The sequence below is a fragment of the Plenodomus lingam genome (assembly GCF_022343315.1).
Source record: "Plenodomus lingam strain CAN1 chromosome Unknown contig_9, whole genome shotgun sequence".
NCBI lineage: Eukaryota > Fungi > Ascomycota > Dothideomycetes > Pleosporales > Leptosphaeriaceae > Plenodomus > Plenodomus lingam.
In genome coordinates, this window is record NW_027093973.1 from 629,725 (window position 1) to 654,054 (window position 24,330).

The following is a 24,330-nucleotide window of genomic DNA, read 5'->3' on the forward strand; positions in this document are numbered from 1 at the left end:
GAGAATCAGCAATAAGACCGCATGTGGCTCAGAACCGCGTGTGGGCAAACAACACACTTGCTCTAGCAGCCAATGACATCATAGCCGCCGCATCAAGTCCGATATAGACAATGCACTGCCTCCCTCAGACTCGTGCATCAACAGCTTGGCTCGGATGCCCACGGTACATCGGTGTACACTGCCGGATCAAAAATGAACTCTGAAAGACGTGCTTGGATGCCCATCTTCACATCGGCGACGCTCCCCACGCACGTGGTGTTGCGCGTTCGATTGTGACCGAAACAGCCATCGCCATCATCACCAGACTACCACGCCGGTCACAACGATGCAAGATCCCATGGAAGAGCTGCGGGACCCGCGCAAAGCCAAAGATGACTTTCTCCACTACATGCGCCACGAGTTCTTTAGGTTGAACTTTTACCGGGCGCATATGCTGTATTTTATTGTCGTCATTGCCATCTCGTCGCTCATTGTGTACGGGCAGGGACGCGCGAATGGGCCGAAAGAGGTGGGAGGAGAGCACTTGACGTATATGAACGCGTTGTTTCTGACGTGTAGTGCTATGACGACGACTGGTAGGATCAAACCGCCCAGGTATCGAAAACGGCAGATTGCTGATATTCATGTAGGGCTCAATCCAGTGGATCTGGGCGATCTATCTGGCTTTCAACAGGCCGTGTTTGCGATCCTCATGTTCATTGGAAATATACCGTTCGTTTCGACATTTGTGGTGCTGATTCGACGAAAACTATTTCGAAAGAAAATGGCACATGTGGTGAAGCATTCTCGCACCATGCGGCGACTTGTGCAAGACATCGAGGACAATCGCCACACGGGACGCGGGGAGGCTGATAGCAGTGGTACTCTGCGTCAACGTGCGAGCAGAGGACCGAGTCGTTGGGCCAATGGGACCAAGGAAGAAAGAGACTGCTCGCCAAAGATGCAACCACTTTCCAAACGTCGAACGTACCACTACCAAACAGGATTCGGCTTTATCCCTACGCCCTGGGAGACGAAGATTGCGCGCAACTTCTTCCGAAGGATATTCGACCGCTTGACTAGCGAGTTGAAGCCTGAGCGGCACGACTATGTGTCCTTTAAGCCACGGCTTGACTCCAAAGGACGTTTTCTCGATCTGAGTGAGCAAGATCGCATGGAGCTCGGTGGTGTGGAGTATAGGGCTCTACAAGCTCTACTTTTGATCCTAATTGGCTATCAAGTGTTTTGGTATTCACTGGGCACTGTCCTACTCGTCCCTTACGCATATCGCAGCCACATACAGGCTGTACTTCATGAAGCACAGCCGGGCCGGCTGAACCCAGGATGGTGGGCGTTCTTCTGCACAGTCACCGAATTCGCGAACGGAGGGCTCAACGTCCTCAACTCCAATTTTGTCCCCTTCAGTGGCTATCCTTATATTCTCATTGTCGCAGGACTGCTGGCCTTTGCAGGACAAACGCAGTTCCCCACTTTTCTCCGAATGCTTATTTGGACGATGAAGAAGATATCTCCCCAGCAGTCGAGGTTCAGAAACACACTCGAGTTCTTGCTGCAACACCCAAGACGCTGCTTCATCTATCTATTTCCCAGCCGTGAAACGTGGTATCTGTTTGTGATCCAGGTCGTCATTGATATCACGGCTTGGCTATGCTTTGTCATTTTAAATATTGGTATGCCAGATATTGAGGCGCTTTCGCTACGCAGACGCTTCCTGGATGGCTCGTTCCAAGCTACGGGTCTACGTACAAGCGGCGCGTACATTATTGCGTTCAGCTCCCTCGCGCCAGCATGTCTAGTCGTCTATCTCGTCATCATGTACATCTCCAGCTACCCCATGGTCCTAACACTGCGCAAAACAAATACCTATGAGGAGCAATCCATTGGCCTACAGAAGCATGACAGCAGCACAGTGGGCATTGCATCTCATCTCCAAAAGCAGCTGGCATACGACATCTGGTTTCAATTCTTGTCCTTCTTCTTGATCTGTGTCATTGAACGTGGTCACATACTTCGTAAAGATCCTGGGTTCGATGTCTTTTCGATACTATTCGAAGTCACATCAGCCTACGGTACCGTTGGCCTGAGCACTGGTATACCAGGCAAAGACTATAGCTTGAGCGGCTCCTTCGCAAGCCTCAGTAAAGTAGTCCTGCTTTTCGTCATGGTGCGAGGCAGACATCGCGGCCTACCCCTCGCCATTGACCGAAGCATCCTTCTCCCCGGAGAAGAGCTCATGCGCCGCTTAGACCAGGAATACAGCGCAAGAGTCGTACCCGATGCACATGACATGGCAGACTTGGCCACCAACATCGCGCTCAGTGGGAAACCGCGCACACCGTGCGGAAAAGGGGAACAAGATCCAGAGCTCCTTCGTAACCCGTCCTCTCGGACCGACGTCCATGAAGACAGAGATGCAAGAGAAAGGGGGAATGTCGACGCAACAACAGCCAGCATGACAGACACGTCACGCCCATGATGGTAGTCGATTCCTTCTCGGCCTCACTCCCATCCTCCCAATGCAGTACACGGTCACAATCCCCAATCCGAGAGACTACTCCTCTCGCCCTACGATAGTACTGTCCATGTATGTACATACCTAGGTACCTGCGCACGTACACGACAACACCCAAACTAAATCCATCCCACACCCCACCTCCTCTCGGCCCCACGCCCCAAAAACCACCACCAACCCCGCGTACCTAGGTAACCTCCTTATCCACAATCAACCCCTCTCTCTCTCACACACACTCCCACCACACCCTGCGCGCCCCGCTCCCAAGATCCTCCCGAAAATCCAAACGTCATCCTTCCTTACTCCCCAGCCCGCCAACAAAACATGTCCACCTCCCAGGATACCTGTACCTACCATCCCAACTAGTCCCATCAGGCACCCACCCCATCAGCCCTATGCTTCCCACCCAAACCCAACCCCAACCCAAACGCAGACAAGCCCCCAAGAAAAAATGATGATAATAATGATTTTAAAACGCCACTGAATCCTGCGACGTCGCGTGCGGGATTCTCTGGCGCGAGGAGAAGGGATGCGAAATATGTGGGTTTTGATTGGTTGTGGAGATACAGGGGTGTACACATATCCCCCCTGCAGCTTTTGCCTTGCCCTGCATTCTTTTTCGCATGAATGGGAGGACGGTTTTGGCTCCACTGTAATTTTAAAGAATCGTGGGTGTTGGTGGGAGGGTTTGGGGTATGGGGACGTGTAGGTACGTAATTGGTACGTACGTATGTACTGTGGTAGTAGTTACTCTGTAGGTACCGCAGTGTATGGTACAATATTCCAATGTACGTCCAGAGTCACGGCGCAAGGATGTCGGGATGTGTGCTTGGCTGTGGAGTTGTGTCAACCTGCTCGAGGGGGATCTTGTGGCTTTTTGGACGGCGTTGATGTGTAGTTTCTTGCCCTTCTTTTGGAGGTGGTGCGGGGTGGGGTTGAGTCGTTTTGGTACTTGTCTGCGACTCTGTGGGTGAGTTGGCGGGGGGTTAAGGGAGAGAAGGGAGTGACTTGCTCAGGTGGGCTGGCTAGAATACATTCATGTAGTATGTCAAAGTCAGCCAGCTGGACAAGAGCCTTTTACACGCAGAATTGTGGCCGTGAGGGGCGAGGCCAGGCGAGATCCAGTCGGGCATGTGGATGTGTGTATTGGGGAATATGGGAATTACAATTAGCATAGATTAGGATATAATGCCATCACCACCACCAAATGCATCTCCATACCCCCCTTCAACCCACACCACAAACCCAAATGTACAAGTCATCAAGCCTTGGAGTTTCTGTGATACACAATTTTCTGTGATACATAATCCACGCTCCCAGCCCCCATCCACCCAGAAATTCATCCACCCACCTTGATGTTGCTTACAAGAAACAGTAGAATATGTTCATTCCTACGTACATCTAATATCACAGGCCCATCTCTTCCTGTACAGCACGACACCCGACATGCCACGCTAACGCTACGGCTGGGCGCGAGATGGAGGGGCTTGGTTTGCTGGGTGTCGGTATTGTGATCGCGTGGGGGTTTTTTTATACCTAGTGTGCATGTAGGTATTGTGGGGTATATAATGGGGGACACTGTATTGCACTGCACTGTCTGTACTGCGTTGCGCTGCGTTGTGTCATGTCCCTAGTTAACAAGAGAATAAATAAATCAACGATAAAATCCCCTTTGCAGACGGTGCAGGTACGGCCTTTACTTGCAGCACAATGTCTTGTTGGTAGCGTGGGTGATGGGTATCCCATTCGATTGTAGAATTTAAATACGTCATGCTGAGTAGCTAGATTAGAATAGTAAGCCTGAAATTCTGTTTGCAGGTATGTAAGAGGCAGAGCCTGAGGTGATAAACCATGTAAAATCTAGATGGTGTTGGGTTTAGGTTGAAGTCTTTTCTTCTTCCTTTTCCTTTTCCCTTTCCTCAAGCCTTTTTCTTCATCTTGTTGTTAATCTATGAGTCTATGTTACGCCTTTGAGTACACATTCTCGCACTATAATTACATGTCTTCGGTATGATGTGAAATTATACATGTAGGCTTTTATCTTCCCACATTTCATCACAAACTGAATTCCACTGTATCAGGATCACGATTAGCCAAGATACTTTACAGTAATGTATATTTTAGTTCCTAGGTTACTCTATTTATACGCATAGGAAGAAATATTTTGGATCCCTATAACCTCGACCTTGACCTTGACTACTCCACTCTCCCACCAGCATATACCCTTCTCTAACACTACAAAGTCTAAAGGCATGAATGGCGTTCTCTCCTCCTCCTGTTTTCTATTTCACTATATGCATCCATCCTCCTCACATACAACCACACATCGCCCCATCACCTCCCCACAACCAGCCTTAAGCCTCAAACCTCAAGCCTCAAACCTCAAGCCTCAAACCTCAAGCCTCAAACCTCAAGCCTCAAACCTTAAGCCTCAAGCCCCAAACAACCCTCCCCTCTCCTACACTACATCCACCACCCACCCACTCCCCACGCCATCAACCCCGAGTCCTGAATTCCCAGTACTGAGTTCCAAGTATTGAGTCTTAGTTACTGAACATTGAAACCTAAAGTCTTGGAATCTAAGCATCATGTACCCGAATATCAAGAATTAGACATCAATCATCAACTTTCACATGCAACACTGCCATTCCACCACTGCACAAACGACTACTCCATGGGGTTAAACATCCAAGCGAAGCCAATGCATCTCGTAACCCCACCCATCTAACTGCCTACTCCCCCTTGCGGCATCAGAAAAACAATACAATAGGAGCTAGTAAAAAAAGAGACCCCATCTGACATGTTTGTAACATGTAACTCGTAAATTGTACCCTCTCATACATCTCAACTCGCCTAAATTGCATACACATACACACACACACGCATACACATACTCAAATGGGCTAAGAGGGGTTCAATTGCTCAACTAAAAAACCCACTCAACATACTCGCCAGTCAATAGTTCACTAGTCACTAATCCCCATGCGCCAAACAATACCCAAACCCTACAATCCCACGCCAAGCCAAAACCCCACCTCACCCCCTCCTCGCCCACCACACCCCCCTTCCCAGCCCAAAACACCGAAACAAATCAACCCCCAAACAAGACCCTTCCCCATCTCGCGTACCCATACGAATCTGCATGTCCATTGGCCGCTCGAAAACCATACGAGAAGCAATCCTCCCCCCCCCCCTCTGCCTGAAAAAAAAAAGCAAGGTCCAAGGGTCCAAAACAAGCACCCCACCTCCACACAAAACCAACGCCGTTTCAAGTTTCCCAAGCGAACAAGAGCAGCGAAGTCAAACCGCGGGTCGCTATCAACACCCAGGCTCTTAAGAAATGGACCCATCGTCTATGTCGACCAGAGAAGAAAACGTGGAAAAAGGGGCAAGAGAGTTTGGAGAAAGGGAGAAAAAAGACAAAACCATGTATTAATGAGAGTAGAGAAAGTAACAGAGATTCGTCGCATTTTTGGTCTTTAATTCCAACAGTGTTGAAAGGGGGTTCATGTTTTCATGTTTTGGAACGCGAGGCATTCATTTCCTCTCGTCATTGAGGAGACTAGCAATGGGCATGTTGTCGCGGGGGGCAGAGCTCCACGTGCCTGCTCGTTGACGGCCATTGTTTGAAGGAACAGGTCTTGGGAGCATGTATGGCTGGCGATCTGGCGCGGATATCGCGCTGATGTTCATGGGATTGGTCGGGCTATAATGCTTCGTGGACTCGCTATAGCTCGTAGACGAGTAGGAGAATGGAGAAGGCTTAAGCACAGGGTTGTGCATAATGCTGCCGTCAGGCGAGGCATCAGGGGTCGGTGGGCGAATGGCGCTGGATCCGTTGCGCCAAATCTCCTCGAGCTGAGCAGGTGAAACATCAGCGCCGTAGTCAGCGGCCACGGTCGCCCAGAACTGCTGGCGGCGAGCTTCGTAGATGGCGCGGAGGCGGTCCGTGTCAACCACCTTGGGCTGATGGGCAACCTCGGTGTTGATACGAAGAGCGTTGTAGGGCTCAGGAGAGGCACGGGGGGTAAGAGTGCGAGGCTTGGGCAGGAGAATCTTGTGTGGCGCCCGGCTGGGAGAGGTGTTGATCGAAGCAACGTGGCCATGAGGACTGCCGTTGTAGCTCATGGGAGAGCTGTGGCGGGATGACTGAGAGTAGGCATCGTGATCTGCTGCCACGACGTAGGCGGGAGATGTGCCATTGGAGCTGCAAGAAGCAGTCGAGGAAATGGAAGAGTTGCGCTTGCGGCGGTGGCTGCCGTGCGAGAGCTGATGGTAGTGCAGGCGACACGCAAGCTCCGTCTTTTTCAAGTGGGCCGCAATATGCTTGTAGGGCATCTTCTGCATGCGTGTCTGGAGGAGGTACGTCTCTTCCTCGTCAGACCATGATCGGTTCCCACCGGCCGTCATCTTGCGAGCACGTAGGCTTGCTGGGTCGGCCGATTGCGAGTTCAACTCAGGCAGAGGAGAAAGGATCTGAGGTTGGTGGTGCAGCATTGTAGTGACTGTTCAATCTTGATAGGGTGGTGGTTATCGAGTAGTGCAGATGCTGATGGCGTGGGTGTCAAGAGTCGTCAAGGCCGTGATCCACTGGGGATGTCGGATAGGTGTATATAAAGCCTTGCAGGTGAAAGGAATGTATTACAGGGTGTATGGGGCACACGAGTAAGTGCTCAGCAACGTCAATTAGTGAATGTAAGGCAGCCCAAACCAGTGGGGTTATAAAAGAATGTATTAAAATACTGCTAAGGGGGAAAAACAAAAGACAGTTGCCGATTGAACGTGAGCGCGGTTGAAGCCTCAGAAGTTGGGGTTTGCGAGCAAGATATAGAGTTCGGACAGTGAGCAGAAACAGCGCATGGCAGCCATCACGGACCGGGTTCGACAGGCAGTGGCAGTTTCTGAGATTGTCAACGTTTTCAAACCGTCCGCTATGCGGCTAAGTTTTGATCGACACCGTGGACGAGATGGACGTGGGAGGGTCCAATGTTTAGAAGAACCCTGACGCGAGACATGTTAAGCCGGAAGGGGATGGGATGTGAAGTAACATGCGATCTGGCTGCCAAAAAATGGGGGATCTTGTGCAGGATGCATAAGTTTAGCAGCCTCGTTGGGGGTCACGGGGGTTGGTTTCAAACTGCATGTGTCGGACGTGCTGCAGTTTTGGCGAAGCGAAAGGTTTGACAGTGTTTGGTATGCCTGGAAACAAGCACTGCTCAGGGCTCCAGCGACGGCGGGCGCTAACTGAAATGGAGCGCATGACAGGGTTGCTGTGAGAACAGTGCGCGGTCGCTTCATCATAGACTTCCTGGAGGCCTGTGTCCAAGGAAACAAACTTACACTGCTCCTCAAGGCAGCGATACGCTCTCCCAGCACGAAGGGCTATCTGTACTAGCCGGCGTGTTTGTTGTACTTTGAAGTCGTGAGTCCTCTTTTTGGACCCAGAACGGGCCGAGTAGCACAGCAAGTGGAGAGGACGCGCAACGCAAACATGAAATGACCGGGTGGTTGCTGATGCTGTAAGACAGGCGAAACCAGTACACTCGGAAGACTTGTATTCCGCTCTACAGCATCAAGCAGATCAGGCGCGTGCTGAGGCCAAAGCGCTTGGCTGATCATGGAGGAGGCTGCTGGTGGCCGTCCGTGGCAGGGCAGTGGCGGAGTGGTTCGCTCCAAACGGGGCTGATACTCGCGCTGCCTCAGGCGACTGGGGAAGGCTCTTGGCAGCAGTGCAAACAGTATGGCGTCATGGTCATGGTCATGGAGGGATGGGATTGATGGAGGGAACATGAGAGATGGGGGATGCAGCCGGCCATGAAAATCATGGCTCTAGGACGCTGCGCGAGGGCGCAGTCGGGTGAAGAATGTTGCGCAGTGTTCCCCTGCGCAGCGGTGAACCATCTGATGGGCGACGGAGCTTGCTGGTGGTGCGTGTTGTTGCAAGCCGCAGCTGCAGTGGTCGCGCGTAGCCTACAGGGATGTGTACGCTCAAAAGAGCTGGCTGGTGGCGGGCGAGCTAGATAAAGAGAGAGAGAGAGAGAGAGAAGAGAGAAGAGAGAGAGAGAGAGTGTGTGTGTGTGGGAAGGGGAGGGGGAGAGGATCAATACCTAGATCGAGAAAGTAGAGCAGGGCGCTGACTTGTCATGGGTAGATTGGCGTGACGTTGTGAGAGTCATGATGAGGAAGAGAGAGAGAGGAAGAGGGAGATGAAAAGAGAAAGAGAACCAGAGAAAGGAAGAGAGTTGAGAAAGAGGCGTACGGAGGCGGCAGCAGCGACGTGGTCAAGCCTTGTACGACAATCGGAGGCAAACAAGCAGTCGCAGTCGGTGGAAGGCACAGTCGCGACTTCCCTTCTCCATGTTTGTTTTGACCGATGATGATGACGATGATGTAAGTACCTACCTAGGTCGTCGGGACAGGAAGGCACGAGGCACAAGGCACGAGGCACGAGGCACTAGCACTCGAGGGCAAAAGGCAAGAGCGACGGGCCAGTGCACGCACCGCACGCACCGCACCGCACGAAATGCACGAATGCACGCACGCAACACAGGCCCCAAAGCCCGCTAGCAACAGACCGAGGCGCGGCTGGCGTGGCTGGCGGGCGGGGCGGCGGTAATGGGTTTGTACAAGTGTTAGTAGTCAGTAGTGGTGTGGTGTCGTCACAAAATCTGCGGTCGCCACTCCCGTCATGGCGCAGCGGGGAAGTGTGCAAGTACAGTAAGGCAGGACAGGACAGGTAGCAGCGACCCGACCGTCTTTGCCTACTGTAGCATGTAGTATGTTAGTATGATGGAATGATGGAATGACCTAGTGTAGTGGTACTTGACTTGCCTAGCCTTGCCTTGCCATAAGGTAGGTACTCTAGGTAACAGGTAACACCTCCCTACACACACATACACAGCAGTACTGTATACAGTCTACACTACATTTTGCAACCATTACTTAGAGACTAGTCAGCAAAAGAGGTCGTCTACTACCTTGCCTATGTACATGGTAGCGTAGTAGTAGTAGTAGTAGTTGTTGTAAGAAGTAGGTACCGTATGTACATGTAGTAGCAGCCAGATGCTCTCCATGGCCCTAGTCCCCCACTCAACTACCACGTAATGGTGCAGAGAGAAAGAGAAAGAGAGACAGAGAGACCGAGAGTACCTACTACTGCTTTACTCCTACACACACATACACAGTGACAGCAGACAGCGTCAGGTCCTCGACAGTCGCCGTCACTCGCTGCAGCCGGCCAGCGTTGCATCACTCACTACCTACTTGCATGAACTCGGAGTTCCAAGGATGCAGCCAAAAAGCTGTCACGCGCTGGCTACAACCTTTACACTCTCCTGGCCGGCCCTCTCAGCCCTCTCCGTCTTGCAAAGTCGCCGTAACCTCTGCAGCCACCTGTCTATCAGACGCTGGTGCTGGCTCCCTAGAGCCTATTACCCCGCTTCTACCCTGCGCCCGCCGCCCGTACCCTATACCTCCACCTCGCCCTGACATTCACTGCCTCGTCATGTATCGCTACTCAGCTTGCCCACCTTGCCCACATTGCCCACATTGCCCACCTTCCACAACTATCCCCCCCCCCTCCCCCGCTAGCCCTCGCTCACTGGACCTCACAGCGTCCTCGTCCCCCTCCATCTCTCCTTCCCTGCCCTGCCCTCCCCCCATTCGCTCGTCTTCTCCCCCCATCCCCGACCCTCTTTGTATCCCTTGTACTTGGATCAGCCCTCTTTACCGACAGGCCATCTGCCTACTGGAAGACCATCATGATCTACCGTCTTCACACTGCCCGTCGTACTCTCTGAAAAAAGCAGTCCTGGAAGCTGCAATATACGAGCATGACACTGCACTCTATAGCCGCACCCAGTCCTCGCCAGTGAAGCTGTCTCGTGTCTCTGCCCGCCCCGGCTCAGCTCTTTAACGTCCTCCGTCTGCCGCCATGTCGTGAGTCCTCTTCCAGCCTGTCTACCTACCGCCCACCCTCGTCCTGCTCCCGAGCCCAGACTCGCTCCAGCCTCGCCAATCACCCATCCTCACCCATTCCTTCATCACTCACCTCATACCCATGCTGACCTCATCACCCTGCTTCCACAGCTCCTCACCCACCACCACCACCAAGCGCAGCCTGAAGCCGTCACCCATCGCCGCAAACCCACACCCTCCACACGCTGCGCCTGCCGAACTGCCTGGTTTACAGTCAGCCGTTTCCTTTACTACACAAGGCGCAGACGCCCACGCAGGCGCACAACCGTCGCTCGCATCGCCTGCAGGCCGAAAGCGCAAGTCTGTAAGCCTCGCTCAGTCGCAAAATCAGATGGCAACCTCGTCAACTAGCGCAGACGCGCCAGCGAGTCAGCCACCACCTCCCCGGAGTACTGATGTCGACGCTGGCGCGCAAGAACCCAAGGCCAAGAAGAGTCGAACGAATACGCCTTGGACACCCGCCGAGGAGCTGCGGCTGAAACAGATGAGAGAAGCTGGGAATAGTTGGAGCGAGATCGCAAAGGTAGGACAAGCAAGACATCACATCTCGTGGCCGTAGTGGCTCGCGACGCAGCTGGCCTTGAGACCTCGATGTACTGACCTGCTGCCACCAGACGTTTCCACAACGAACCGAGGGCAGTGTGAAGAAGCACTGGTACAAGGTGAGTGACTACCCCGCGACCAGGCTGCTATGAGCATCGTTAATGAGAACCCCATCTAGGATATGCACTATGCAGAGTTCGCGGAAGACGAAGTGAGTACTCGGTTAACCCTTTTGATCTAAGAGCGTTAGTGACAGGAAGCTGATGAGCAAGAAGAGCGCTGCTTTGCTTGCCGCCATCAAAGAGTACGACGCCAACAAGTGGAAGGTCATTGGCCAAAAGGTGGGCAAACCAGCAAAGGTGTGTCATCGCTCGCTTCTCACCGATTCCTATCGTCCTGGCAATGACTGACGCACAACAGGCCTGCGAGCAGTATGCAAAGGAAAACTTTGGTGGCAAGTACTAAGCGCCTTCTTTCGCTGCGAATTATGGCGTTCCCATGTCGGTGCGAGGTGGGGGGGATGGGTCCCCGGTTTCAAGATACCATTTCTCTGTCTCGATGGCGCATTTGTGTAAACGCTGGCTTGCTGCAAGCATCCTGTCGTCCTTGTCGTCATCGTCGTCGTCGTCGCCAGAACGGGCTCGCGGTTGAGGACGCCACAGCACGCAGGCAGGTTGGGTCTTAATTTGAAAAAGGGTCTTGTGGGATCCCGATCATGGTTGGACTTTCCTCGAAGCTTTGCTGATGCATGTTCTCGCGCTGACACTTGGTGCGCTATGAAGCTTCTCCTACCTTAGCCTTTCACCCATCTACTATGCCCACGAAACGGCTATTGATGAAGAAGGCATTTTAGGGATAGGAATGAAATGTCCAATGATTACTGGTCGATGTCCCATGTTTCATCTCGGAGGGTCGTTTGTCTCGGGTGACTGCAGTGGTTCGAGCGAATGTTTCGCAAGTTGGGACACATCTGGTCCGTTACCTCAAGTTTTTTTCTCTTCATTTCCAAGTAGGTTGCCCATGTCGACCGTCTTGAGCGAGCAGCTAGCTATTTGTTGCACTTGCAGGCCCCGCCTGCCGCCTGTGTAGCGACCGTCGAGCGTGCAGGAAGAGGAAACGACTCCTTGTTTGTGCGATGAGTGGTAGGTATTGTCCTCGAGGCTAGTCCCAATAGCCACGTGTAACGGGGAAATTCCAAGACGAACGATTCGGCATAGGTACCGAACCAGATCAATGGGCGCAATCGGTACGTGAAGCGGGCTAGAAGGTCGATATGGCTTTTCTCTCCTGCGTCATGAGGTATTCGGCAGATGGGACGTCGAGCAGCCAGCCTTCGTTTTTGGTCGCCCAGGCAGGCTCACAAGACAACGTTGCACACGCGTGGACAAAAAGGCTTTTTTTAATTTTTTTTTTGTTTTGCGCGACTGGCTCAGCCCTTTGCGCATGAGCAACGGTGTGTTTGAGGACGGAGTCGACCATCCATCTGGACTTGCATCTTACCTCTGGTCGGGCCTACGGGTTGTGCGTTGTCTCATCAGCCTAAATGGATGCCCCAGCTGGTCGAGTAGGTAGTTGAGGATTGGCAACAGGACGCATTCGCTAGCTGCAAAGGCCTGACGAAGTCACACCCTGGGTCCCGTGAGGTCATGGCCAGGGCTGCACGAGCAGGGAGATGCTTGTCGCGGGATGGGGGTGGTGCCTGTTGTGCAGGTGTCACGTGTTCGTGGGTCCTTTTGGGTGGATTGATGAAGCTTGGGAGCCCTGGGAGCCCTGGAGCCCTTGGAAGCGGGCTGCCCAAGTAGTGCTCGGCCACAGCGCAGGCGGTTGAAAGAGGCGTAGGTAGGTGTAAGTTACTGTACATGCATCTGCCTTGGACGAGGTAGAGAGGAAAGACGGAGAGATAGAACGGGTCCCTTTTGCGGATGGCGCCACAGGAAACAAATCGCCCTTGTTGCGCTGCAGTCGAGAGATGAGGTGCAATGCGACATCTGGGGCGGGCAGATCACGGGCGCCTTGGAGAGTTCCTGCAGCTCTAGTTAGAGTATGTAGCGAGTTTGCCAAGCAGTGAACATCGTACCGTAGAGACGAGCCGAGTCTAGCGTTGAGTTGCAAAATCCACAGGCCAATGTGCGACCATGCCTTCTCGCTTCCCACCAACGACCAACCCCCCCACCCACCATGGGACTACCTACAGTACCTACCACCTCCGACCCGTCAGTAGTCCGTTCCTGTCAGTCATCAGTCAGTCATTCAGTCAATCAGTCAGTCAGTCAGTCAGTCAGTCAGTCTAGCACACGGTACCTATCCCGTTAGTTCACCACCGGTACATGGTACTTTACTGTACATACACGGCAACTCACTGGCACTAACGACACTGTCCATCTCACACTAACATTGTGCACTCCCCCCCTAACCTTCCGACCCCTCCCCCCTCCCCCCTCCCCCTCCTCTCTCTTTCCAACCCCCCCTAACCTTCATGCAGCAACGTCTCAGGTATGGTAGAGAATACGTTCCTCCCCACTTCACCGTCAGCAAGACCCGCATCTCGCCACTGTGTCTGCTGCGTGCAGCTCCCCGTACGCCCGCTGGTCTCCTGCAGTGTGCGCAGATGCGCCGTCCAGCCAGTGGCCATCGGGGGATTCCTGTGGCTGGCGATCCGCCATCATGGGGATGACGAACCGCGTATAGGCAGGGGTCACGTCTATACCTTGAAACGGCCTACCAGCGCATGAGCCAATCTGAGGCCAACTGTGCGAATGCGTTAGAGAGAACCATGAATGCGGCCTGTCAGTGCCCGGGTCCACCGCCCACTGCTTACAGGCGGGTGCTACGGCAAGAGAGCTTCCACTACCGGCATTTGCACTGCCTGGCCCGAGTACCGCGCCAGAATCAAGCAGCATCATGCTGGACGGGGCCTGCTGCACGCCTCAGCGTCTTTGCAGCATGAAAGGAATGGTCGGCTGAAGCAGCTGGCGGATATGCCCTGAGCTGCCACGTTCGAGGGCAGTCATCGTGGCAGTGGCATCAGGCAGCTTTCACTGGCTCAGCCTGGAACCGAGCAGCCCTGTCCGCGGGCCTGGCTCTCCATGTCTGCAACCCACTGCCATGCTGGGTTGGTCTGCCAGGTGCCTCATCATCAATCTGGCATACAACGCTCCTGGTGGCGCTCCGCTTTGGGCAATAGCCCTCAAGCCCCTGCCGCGCTTGCTAGGCGGTCCTGAACGTCTTCAATGCATACATCTCCTGGCCACCACGCTGCGCCAGGGTCCCACCTACCTGCAGAGGCTGCAACGGCGCTGGAGATCTTTCTGGCGGCTTTCTAGAAATAAACTACGATGGCAGGGACCGCACGCCCCTTCCCTCCCCTCCACCCCCAACACCTTGCTCCCTATGCTGGCCATTCGGGGCCGGTCAAAGTATCTCATGCCCAGTCTCATTTTGCATCAGCAGCCACTCATACCCCAAGCTCGCTAGCATTGCACTCTGCACTGGCGCAAATGACTTGGATTTCCGTCCAGATCGTGTGCCGGGAGCCCCCCTCGTCATTGATCACCGCATTATGCTTGACGTAGAATTCGTTCCCGGGCCTTCCCTACTAAGCTCGTTCCGTGTTCTTCAGGAACAAAAACCGTCTCGTGGGGATGACCCATTGCTGTGCGTGTGCTTGGACTCTGTGTCCGTGTGGCAATCGCACAGGACCGGGCTTTTGAAAGGGACCAACGGCCCAAATTTTTAATGCCTTGATCCGTAAGGCGTGAATATCTTATATCCCACCAGACTCCCAGCCCATATGTTATGTACCTTTTGGAGTATCCCCCACAAGGCTATATCCGGCTACCCCAACACTTAACACACGCGATAAGACTCCGACCGATGGCGCGTTCTCCCAGGCTTTTCTTGCTCCAACATTTGTCAATATAACAGAATTCGAATATCCCAAACACGTGCGATACAACGACCTCGCGTCGACGCACCCGCTCCAACCAAACTACTTTTTTCTGGCTCAGGTCTCACTACGGCGGCCTGCCAGAGCAAGCTAGCTCTGGTAGTCTCCATGCGTATTCGCAACACTGGCGAGTCCCTATCGAGGCCCTTTCCTCGACTACAGCGTACCAGGCGATGCCGGGGAAGAACATCACATTCCGACGTCAAACGTCGAGCATCAAAATGTCCTCCATTCCCATTCAGGGCTGCCTCCGGGTTACCACCACTCCTTCCTGCAGCCACATCCATCTCAAACGCTCCAACATGCCGGCGCTGCCCACCATCCTACCTACACGGATATCGAGACACACCCCTCAATCCACCAAGCCCATTTGCTGCGCCATCATTCCATGTCGCAGCACTCACCATCTTCCTACAATGTGGGCTATCCACCGCCGCCTCAGCAAGCCAGCGGACGCAAGCGCAGTCACCACGACGAGTTGCAGCAGCACGAGCTTCCTTCGAGTCTCGAGCAGCATCTCAATCCCTACGCTCAAGCTACGGGAAGTGTCTCACTACAACATGCGAGCCAGAGTTACTCCCTCCAGCAGTATCCTCCACCGCCGCAAGATCCGCACTCCTCTCTGCCTCCCACGCACCACCACCACCTGCCCAACCAGCATCGCAATAAAAGGCATCAACCAATGGAGGGCGCACCTCCCTCTCCCGCTCAACACCATGGCCCACCCAGCGTTGTAGGCCAGGAGGGAATGCCCCCGCCAGCGCCGCGACCACGCGGTCCGAAGCTCAAGTTCACCCCCGAAGACGACCAGTTACTCGTTGACCTCAAAGAGAAGAAGAACTTGACTTGGAAGCAAATCGCAGACTTTTTCCCCGGTCGCAGCTCTGGCACACTGCAGGTGCGGTATTGCACAAAGCTCAAAGCAAAGACCACGGTTTGGACGGACGACATGGTAAGTCTAGCTCATCCCAGTCATGAAACGCTCGACGTTGTGCATCGATGTCCACAACCTTGAACACGCTAACCTAATTCATGTCGAACAGGTGGTCAAGCTTCGCAACGCCATGCAGGAGTACGAAAACGACCGTTGGCGCATCATCTCTTCAAAGGTTGGGAGCGGCTTTTCTCCCGCCGCGTGCAGAGAGAAGGCGCAGGAACTCGAAGCGCTGGAGTTGGCCGCCGCTGAGGAGGAGCAAGAGGAAGCACAACATCAAAGCGCTTATGCTTCTACACAGATGGCCAGCGGGCCCAGCGATCCTGACGCAAGTTATCAATGACTAGCCGACCCATCCTGTGAAGGTCTGGCTGGCCAATTCCAAGGTCTCCGTGCGTGGTGAGCGAATAGATGACTGGCAGTACAGATCAGCGTTAAGAGGTTGTGCTGGTCACAACGGGTGTTGCAACTTTCATGGGTTTCGTGCTATACCGAGTAGCGATTTCGTATTTTCTCTTGAGTCACACACATTTAATCCCCTCTACATCCAAATATCACGAAATCAACAACGACTGGGACTTGATGGTGTATCCCGGCAACACTCCTCATCGACAATCAATTTTTCCTCTGGCAATCAATCGACGCGCAATATATTACATCGAGCTCCTCGGCAACATGTTTTCAAAGCATTTTCTGAATGGCGTTCGGAACAAGGCTCACTAGGGTTTGAACGTATGAAAAGGATCAATGAACTCGAAGATGCTTGACAGAGAAGCATTTGCGAGAGAGACGTTCTACATTCAGGCAGCGCGTACATCTCGAAACACAATTGGCAGCAAGTTCAACTGAACGCACGGGGCCGGCAGGGAGCTTGGCGACAAGCCACAACTTTGACGTCTCCAACGTGCATCAGCAAAGATCAAGATGGAATATATCCGGGTGGTGGAAAAGGGGGCGGATTTTTCCTTGTGCTGTTTTCCCCCCATTCTCGACATCATTGCTCCAGTCTCCTTTGTTTACATTACCCCCAGCCAAATGGCGTGGGGTCAGAAAAAATCCCACATCTTTTCGGTATCTTTTTGTGCGCTCTATCTACGGTACTCTTCCCTTGTCGCTTTTTTTTTACTTGCACCAGCTCACTGTAATACCCTGCTCATAAACACCTATACATGCACATAACATACATATACACACGCAAGACGAACCATCCATCACATTTTTCATATATTTTCATGTCGTAGTATTCACGTATCGTACTCCATGCGTTCACGCAGCGCGAAATCTAAATGCACCGCACCCTGTCTTCTCGCCTCTCTATACACATCACTCTCCTAAACACAGCTATATTTATTCATAAATTTCCCGCATGCAAACATCATCATCATCATCATAAAGCGACTGCATTATGAAAATCATAGCGCACACATCATAATGACACGGCAGCCTGTTGTATCTATCTTTACGTCCACTCGTGCGGGTCGGGGACTGCTTGTCGGCGCTCCGCTTGTCTCAGGTCTAATATAACGCTGCTGGTTGCGCGGATGGGTGAAACGCGGGCCGTAGTGCGGAGGTATATATGACTTTATGGGATACATAGCAGCAGCGGAGAGGTTTTGCTGTGTGTGCTGTGAATCGTTTAGTACCGAAGCGCTCTTCCTTCCTTTGCATTCACTCTGGCGGTCGCGCTCTCCGTTCTCCATCACACTTGCTTCTCTGGCTACCATACCTCGCCGCTCTCCTGTGGCGCTTCATCGGCCTAAATTTCTCTTTCCGAATCTATAGCATGCAAATAAAGTATACTAAGTATTAATGTACATCACATCTTGTGCACACGCATAGATACATACAGACCCTCCCCCTCGCAGCCCCATTATTCCCTCCCCCGCTCACGTGCTTTGTTTTGATTCAAGTCGATCCACAAAAATAAACTTTCTACCATGGTATGCTTAATACGATGGCGCGTATATGCACATACACACACATAGTGTCTTGCCCCATCTCCGACCGCCATGTTGTTAACAACGCCCAATATCAACACTACCACGAGAAGCCAAACGACGGGCTATAGGACGTCCTTTTTTGGGTACCTTCTTTCCTGTAGGAATACCTCCAATATTGGAGACGCGTACGTCTTTGTACTTGATTTGCTTAGTTTCCCCCCATTTCCCCCCATTTTCCCCCCGGTTCCCCCTTCTCATGAGCCCCTGGTCTATAATACCGAGCATATAATACTCATTAGAATACCCGGGTCCGGGCTGCAGTGGTGCGCACACACACTCACGCGCAAACAACAACACACAACACAACAACACACGTTTCGCTGACCGCCACGACATGCGCGACCGAATGCGACTAAGGGGATATTTGCAGAGTATCCTGCACGCAGGGCCGGGGGGGAGGGGACCCAAGACTACATGTCGGATTTCTTGCAGTAAGGCGTTGGTGGTGGACAGATACCAGTTTGACGTGTACATGTATTGAATGTCAACAACCAACCCAACGGCCCACTAGGGCAACTGTCAACCACGAGCTACCCGTGACTATGTACCGCGTGTACCCGTCCTACACTATAGTCTACTGCTACTATACCCCAACTTTTTTGTCGATTTATCTATTTATTTTTTTCACATTGCCCGCTATTGGCAACTTAGCGATATCGATTATCGAGGGATTTGCTTTCTAAAAACGCGAACCGACCGTTTTAGCATCGGTGGGACTGCCCGTTTGAGAGGTCCTGGTCAATACTGTTATGTTAATCAAGCTTCGCCATTCCGCCGGTTGGGAAGGGAGGGGGGAGGGGGCTTGCGCGAGGCGGAGGGAAAATCGTCCTGGTTTCGCTTCCGACTCGCTCGCTCGTCCACATGTTCGGCCTATAGTGATTTCCCGCTGGCTCCATTCGTTCCATCGGCTTCATCATCTTCAGACAGCAACGTGTTGGTATCTACGTACGTACGTACATACATACATACACTTCTACCCCTCCTTGAAAAAGGATCGTCCTAGGGGGGTGGGGGGTTGGCTCGGAGCTGACATGGCCCACTGGTTGACCGTGCTCAATGTCCGATCCTGGGCTTTTGGAGACTTGTGGTCGACGAGAGCACTGTGCTTGTATGTACTAGGTACTTACTGATTGAGAACGACCGTTTTAGGGCGGCCGTTGTTCCATGCGTGGTAGTGTGTGCTGCGCCCGCCGTTATGCTTAGGTCGAGGCGGCGGCCGGAGTGGAAATATGAGCCTTCTTCCGGGAATCATTCCATCAAAACGTAAACGTTGTTGGGTTCATGGCGGGATGACGGAGAAGGAGAGAGACAGAGAGAGAGACATCGAGGCCCAAAGTCCGTGTGTAAATGAGAAAACGACCAAGGCCCGAAGCGTTCCTTCTTTTCTGGCCATTAAGCTACCACGACGACGGGTTTGTTAGTTTGTCATCCACACCGTTCTCGGCAACTCTTGCCCTCTGAACGAAAGCAAAGTTCGGAATCGCCCCCTGGCTCACTCAGGTTCTCAACAAACTGCTGCTTTAGCCTCACAGAAACTTGACGCGACCTTCGCTTCCCTCGCCTTTCTCCGGCCTCTCCACCTACCCTCACCATCTCAACACGCTGACGATCAAACCGACCGATCGAGTGAGCGAGCGAGCGGGAGACACGGATGAAGGGAGCGGAGCGCCCCCCCCCTCCCCCCATCCTCCTCCCAAGAAAAAGAGAAACAGGGCGCTGTAGATCGACAAACCCACGCTTCCTGCACTGGATCCCGTTGTTACAATAATCGCCTAACCTGACCTATCCTGCTCCACTTGTGGAAAATGCGGGATGGAAGGAAGGGAAGGGAATGGGCTTGGGTTAGCTAGGCCATGTGGCTGTGGCGAATCTTTGAAGCACGTGTCTGGTGGCCTTTTTTCCCTCTCTACTCCAATCCAAGCAAGATTGGGTGGTGGCGAAACGGGGAGGCGGAGGGGAAGTGCTAATTGTCCTCGCCACAATAGACTAATCGTCCTCGCCCTTACCACTTAGCGCCGGGTACCCTAGCCGCCTAGCAAATTAGTAGCAAGCCAAGGTAGCACTAACTGTATTGTGCTTTTAAAACGTATTAGATAGAAAATATCTAGTAAGGAAAAATTCTAGGTATACGTGTAAAGTGGACTAGTAGTAAAAAATAAGTAGTAGTAAGGCTATTTAACCTAATATATAAATATTATATAGTAATAGGATCCTACTAAAACACGCCTAAATATCTAATTTCTTGTTACTTAAATATATCACCCCTAACCTAACTAATATTACCTACTACTACAGAGTTAGCGGGCTCTATTAAGCCTATAGAGCTACTATTGCCTACTACCTTAGAGGACTTACTAGAGTCCTCTACTAAGGATTCTAATATTAAGGAGCCTAATCTATCTTACTAATATAAGCAGGAAGATAAGGAGTCTAATTTAGAAGTCCTGTTAGATACTAAGCCTAAATCTAAGTTAGAATCTAAGCTAGACGTTCTAGTTAAAGCTGCAGTTATTTAGCCTAGCCCTTAACAAGGCCCTTGCCTATACTACAAGCAATACTAGCCTTGCTAGATTAAGCATAGAGCACTGCGTGGTAAGGTTAGTAAAGGAGTCTATAATCTTACTAACCTCTAGGAGCTATTAAATTATAAGCGCGACTATCTCCTACTACTAGAAGCTATATATAATAGCTTTAATAAGGCTATCTAAGCTATAAATAAGTAGGTAAAGTCCTATAGGGTAGCCTATAACAAGTAGTAGTAGTAGAAGAAGGGGCGTTATTAGCTTCTTATAGTGTGTAATTAGTAAGGAGGTAAGCCTAAGGTAGGCGTAGTAAGGGTTTAGGTAAGGGCAGGCGCTAGCACTATATAGTATAACTATAAAATAAAGTTTTAGATTATAGTAGATAACTATTAGGATCTTAGTAGTTAGTAGCAAGTTAAATAGGTAGAGGATAAGCTAAGTATTACTTATAATTACCTACTAGTTTCTAACCTATATATAATAGCGTAGTACTAACAGGTAACGCGTTTAGCTAAAATAGGTGCTAAACTCTAGAGCGTGTTTAAGATAGCGCGCGGTTCTAAACAAGCGCTTCTATTAATATAGGAAAGGTATCCTAATATATATTTTTTACGCAAAGATATTTAGAATAAGTATTACAAGTTCTAGGTAGCTAGAATAAGTAGCTAGACGCGGGTAGAGGCGTTAGTAGAGGAGATAGATAAGGGAAACTATTAGTATTAGTAAGTGGTATTTTAATATTTCTTATAGTATTACAATCTATAAAAAATATTTCCCCCTAAGCTAGGCTTCTTTAGGGACACACTAGTCTTACTAAGGTTAGACTACGTCTGTGCTTTGGAATTTCTGCTACTAATTTAGAATACTAAAACTTTTAGTTATAGTATTAACGCAGATAGCTATATTACCTCTATTATATTTTTCTATCCTAACTTTATTTAGCTATTCTAGGAGTTACCTAATATCCTCCTTATTAACTACACCTTTAAGACAAATAAATACTGCTTTCCTCTTATTAATTTTGTTAGCTTAGGTAGTAATAACAAGATAATCTAGCTTAGGGTAGTAATAATCTGTAACTAAGATAAGGCTATATTCTTATAGGTGCTCTAAAACCTCTATAAGCTCCTTAACTCCTATAGTATTGTAGTACAATTTTAGGCTATTAATTGTAATCTAGCATTTCTAAATACGTTAGATTAGGTATTTAACACGCCTAGAGTTATTATCTACTACTAGCATATAAATAAGGACGTTCTATTATATCTATAGTTAAAAGTTTTAGTAGAGTTTAGGCAGTGTTGTAAGGGTCGCACCTAGGTTAATAATAATAGCACTACTAAATATTTGCAGCTATACTATAACCTTATTACCTTACCTACTAAAGCTAACTATTTAGCTAATCTACTATTATGCGAGCAAAGATCTGCTACTGCAACTACCTACCTCTAGCAGTATTAGCTTAATAACTACTCTACTAAGATTGTAAGTTATTACATTAATAAGCACCCTTATTTCTAGCTTACTATAATAAGTAAAGTTAAGGGAGCGCACTGCGTTATTAAGGAGTGGCTGCGAGGTAGTTAAGCTAACCTCCTCACGCTGTTTTAAAGGCTCTGCCTGTTCTATAAGGAGCACGTAAAGCACGTAAGGTTAATAAATAGTATTAAGAACTTCTAGCTTTAATTTAACTATCGCGACCTAATATTTTTAGTAGTATTTAGGCGTATAACCTAGTATACGCTCGCGATAATAGCGAATAACCTAGTGTTGCAGGAGGGATATTAACTGGATCACGGAGCATCTTGATCCCAATTAATCCCGATTAATCCCAATTAATCCTGATTAATACCCCTGTATGACCCACTATCTGATTAACTGCTAGCTCACTACTAAGTGCCTAACAAAAAGCAGGAGCTCTAGTAAGGAAGGTTTACTAATTATTTACCTTCTAGTAAGGGTAGCTAAAGCTCTATATATATAAGTACAATTATAGTAGATATAATCTAATAATCTATCTCCTAAATTATTCCTAACCTTAGTAATCTAAATTTCTATAGTTATAAGCCTAGTTCGCGCTTTACCTTATTAAAGATTGTCCTATCTATTTAAGCGTATTATTTAACTTAGACACTAAGCTAGCAAGCTTTACTCTTTATACTATTTCTTAAGTAAAAGCTTACTTATTACTTTTCCACTATAAGCAACTAAATCCTAAAGGGGGATATCCTACTTACTAGATTAACTAACTAGCCTACCTAGTATATTTAATTTAGATACCATGCCCTAACTAAAGGGATCTAGGTAGAGGTAGACCCTAAGGCTCTAGATGCTAAAAACCACTTTAAAAATAAACCTATTAAGCCTAACATGCTAACAGATATTGCGCTATCTAATATAATAAGCAAGCAGTACAAGCTCTAAATAGCTTAGTACTAAGCCTACTTATTAGATTAGGTATTAAAGTTATTAGTAATCTAGAACCTCTTTATATAGGTTAATAATATAGTAGATTAAGGGATCCTTACCCTAGCCTATATAGAGCTTGTTAATTAAGGAAGAGTAACCCTCTAAGCACTTATCTAAGTGCTCCGCAATAACCTAGCGCTAACTAACTTAAGTGCTATAACACTAGTAAGATTATAGTATAAAGCTTATCTTGCTAAGGCAAAAATAAGTAGCTAAGACGCTAATTACTAGTAGAAGGAGTAGATAATCCTATATACGCAAGCTAAGGTATATAACGTTCCTAATATTAAAGGATAGCTTATAGTATAGGATTATCTTAAAGCTCTATCTACTAGGATCTTACTAGATTAGGGTTAAACTATATTTTAAAGGATTATTAAAAAGTTAGTAATAGGAGAGCTAACTTACAACCTCCTATAGGTTACTAAGATCTATTTATTACTACTCTAAGAGAATAATATAAGATTAAGCTCTAAGGGTCCTAGAGTGTTTGCAATAATAGGAGCTCTACCTTCTAACTAACCTAAGAAGGAGTCTTTATATCTATATAGTAGATCTTACCTATAGAAACCTCCTAAATACAAAAACATTATTAAAGCTTAGATTAATATAGGTAACAAGCTTACTACTACTTAATAATTAAAGATTAAGAAAAAGATTAATAGGAATCTAAAATTTAAAGAGTTAAGAAAAACTCTAATTAAGTCCTATCCTATTAATTAAGATTATAGTAGTAAGGCAAAAGAAAACGCGATCACCTATCTAGGCAGTATCTAGGCAGCACTAATTAACCCTATATTAATAGCAGAGAAAACAAACAGGATCTATTTAACTATAGACTTTAAAGCTTACGCTCTATTAAAGAGCACTATCTTTAATAATAGGGGTGTAGTGCACCTAGTTAATAATATAAGCTACCTAGAAGAAAGCTTGTTTAGATTAGTTAAATATAAGATAGTTAAAGCAGGAACTTAAGCTTTTCTAATCTTAGGTAGAGGGACTAGAGTAATCCCTAATGCTCTTAATAGACTAAGAGGTCTAAAAACAGAAGATTTAGTGCTTACTAACGTAGTGTTAGTAGAAGGTTTTTATATAAATATTATATTAGAAGCTTAATTACTTAAAGCAGGAGTTTAGTTCCTTAGGCTAGATACCACCTTGCAGTTTAGATTATTAGAAAAGAGCGTTGTATTAGCTAAGTTACTGCGCAAGTTTAACTTAACTTTCCTAGAATACAAGCCCTCTACCCCTTATTAAATAATCTAAAGTATAGTGCCTAAACAACCCTAACAATCCTAGATAACTTACCTAAGATATAATAGTAAGGAGCTTTAGCACTAATAATTAGGCTATTTAGGACCTAAGGCGCTTAAAGCTCTAGTTAAGTTAGTAATAAACGTTAGGATTAAAGGAACTCCTAGGAGCAA

The 24,330-nt window shown here is 49.3% G+C and overlaps 6 protein-coding genes across 6 annotated transcripts; 4 read left to right on the plus strand and 2 right to left on the minus strand.

The window, feature by feature from the left end:
- Positions 1 to 73: 73 nt before the first annotated feature.
- Positions 74 to 2,476, plus strand: IAQ61_010744 (uncharacterized protein; the record flags this gene model as incomplete). Its single annotated transcript, XM_066098913.1, has 2 exons — positions 74 to 575; positions 630 to 2,476. The coding sequence occupies exons 1-2, from the start codon at positions 326 to 328 to the stop codon at positions 2,474 to 2,476; spliced, it is 2,097 nt and encodes a 698-aa protein (XP_065951071.1). The 5' UTR covers positions 74 to 325.
- Positions 2,477 to 4,764: 2,288 nt separating this feature from the next.
- On the plus strand, positions 4,765 to 5,052 carry IAQ61_010745 (uncharacterized protein; the record flags this gene model as incomplete). The annotated part of the gene is made up of 1 exon (XM_066098914.1): positions 4,765 to 5,052. One exon carries the CDS (start codon positions 4,765 to 4,767, stop codon positions 5,050 to 5,052), a length of 288 nt encoding a protein of 95 aa, XP_065951072.1.
- A 997-nt stretch (positions 5,053 to 6,049) lies between these two features.
- On the minus strand, positions 6,050 to 7,009 carry IAQ61_010746 (uncharacterized protein; the record flags this gene model as incomplete). Its single annotated transcript, XM_003834705.1, has 1 exon — positions 6,050 to 7,009. The coding sequence occupies one exon, from the start codon at positions 7,007 to 7,009 to the stop codon at positions 6,050 to 6,052; it is 960 nt and encodes a 319-aa protein (XP_003834753.1).
- A 3,436-nt stretch (positions 7,010 to 10,445) lies between these two features.
- Positions 10,446 to 11,497, plus strand: IAQ61_010747 (uncharacterized protein; the record flags this gene model as incomplete). The annotated part of the gene is made up of 6 exons (XM_003834708.1): positions 10,446 to 10,450; positions 10,601 to 11,012; positions 11,104 to 11,151; positions 11,211 to 11,243; positions 11,308 to 11,391; positions 11,453 to 11,497. 6 exons carry the CDS (start codon positions 10,446 to 10,448, stop codon positions 11,495 to 11,497), a joined length of 627 nt encoding a protein of 208 aa, XP_003834756.1.
- A 3,589-nt stretch (positions 11,498 to 15,086) lies between these two features.
- On the plus strand, positions 15,087 to 16,255 carry IAQ61_010748 (uncharacterized protein; the record flags this gene model as incomplete). Its single annotated transcript, XM_066098915.1, has 3 exons — positions 15,087 to 15,141; positions 15,221 to 15,930; positions 16,049 to 16,255. 3 exons carry the CDS (start codon positions 15,087 to 15,089, stop codon positions 16,253 to 16,255), a joined length of 972 nt encoding a protein of 323 aa, XP_065951073.1.
- A 2,630-nt stretch (positions 16,256 to 18,885) lies between these two features.
- Positions 18,886 to 19,283, minus strand: IAQ61_010749 (uncharacterized protein; the record flags this gene model as incomplete). Its single annotated transcript, XM_066098916.1, is given in 2 exon segments — positions 18,886 to 19,027; positions 19,040 to 19,283. The coding sequence occupies 2 exon segments, from the start codon at positions 19,162 to 19,164 to the stop codon at positions 18,886 to 18,888; spliced, it is 267 nt and encodes an 88-aa protein (XP_065951074.1). The 5' UTR covers positions 19,165 to 19,283.
- Positions 19,284 to 24,330: the final 5,047 nt, after the last annotated feature.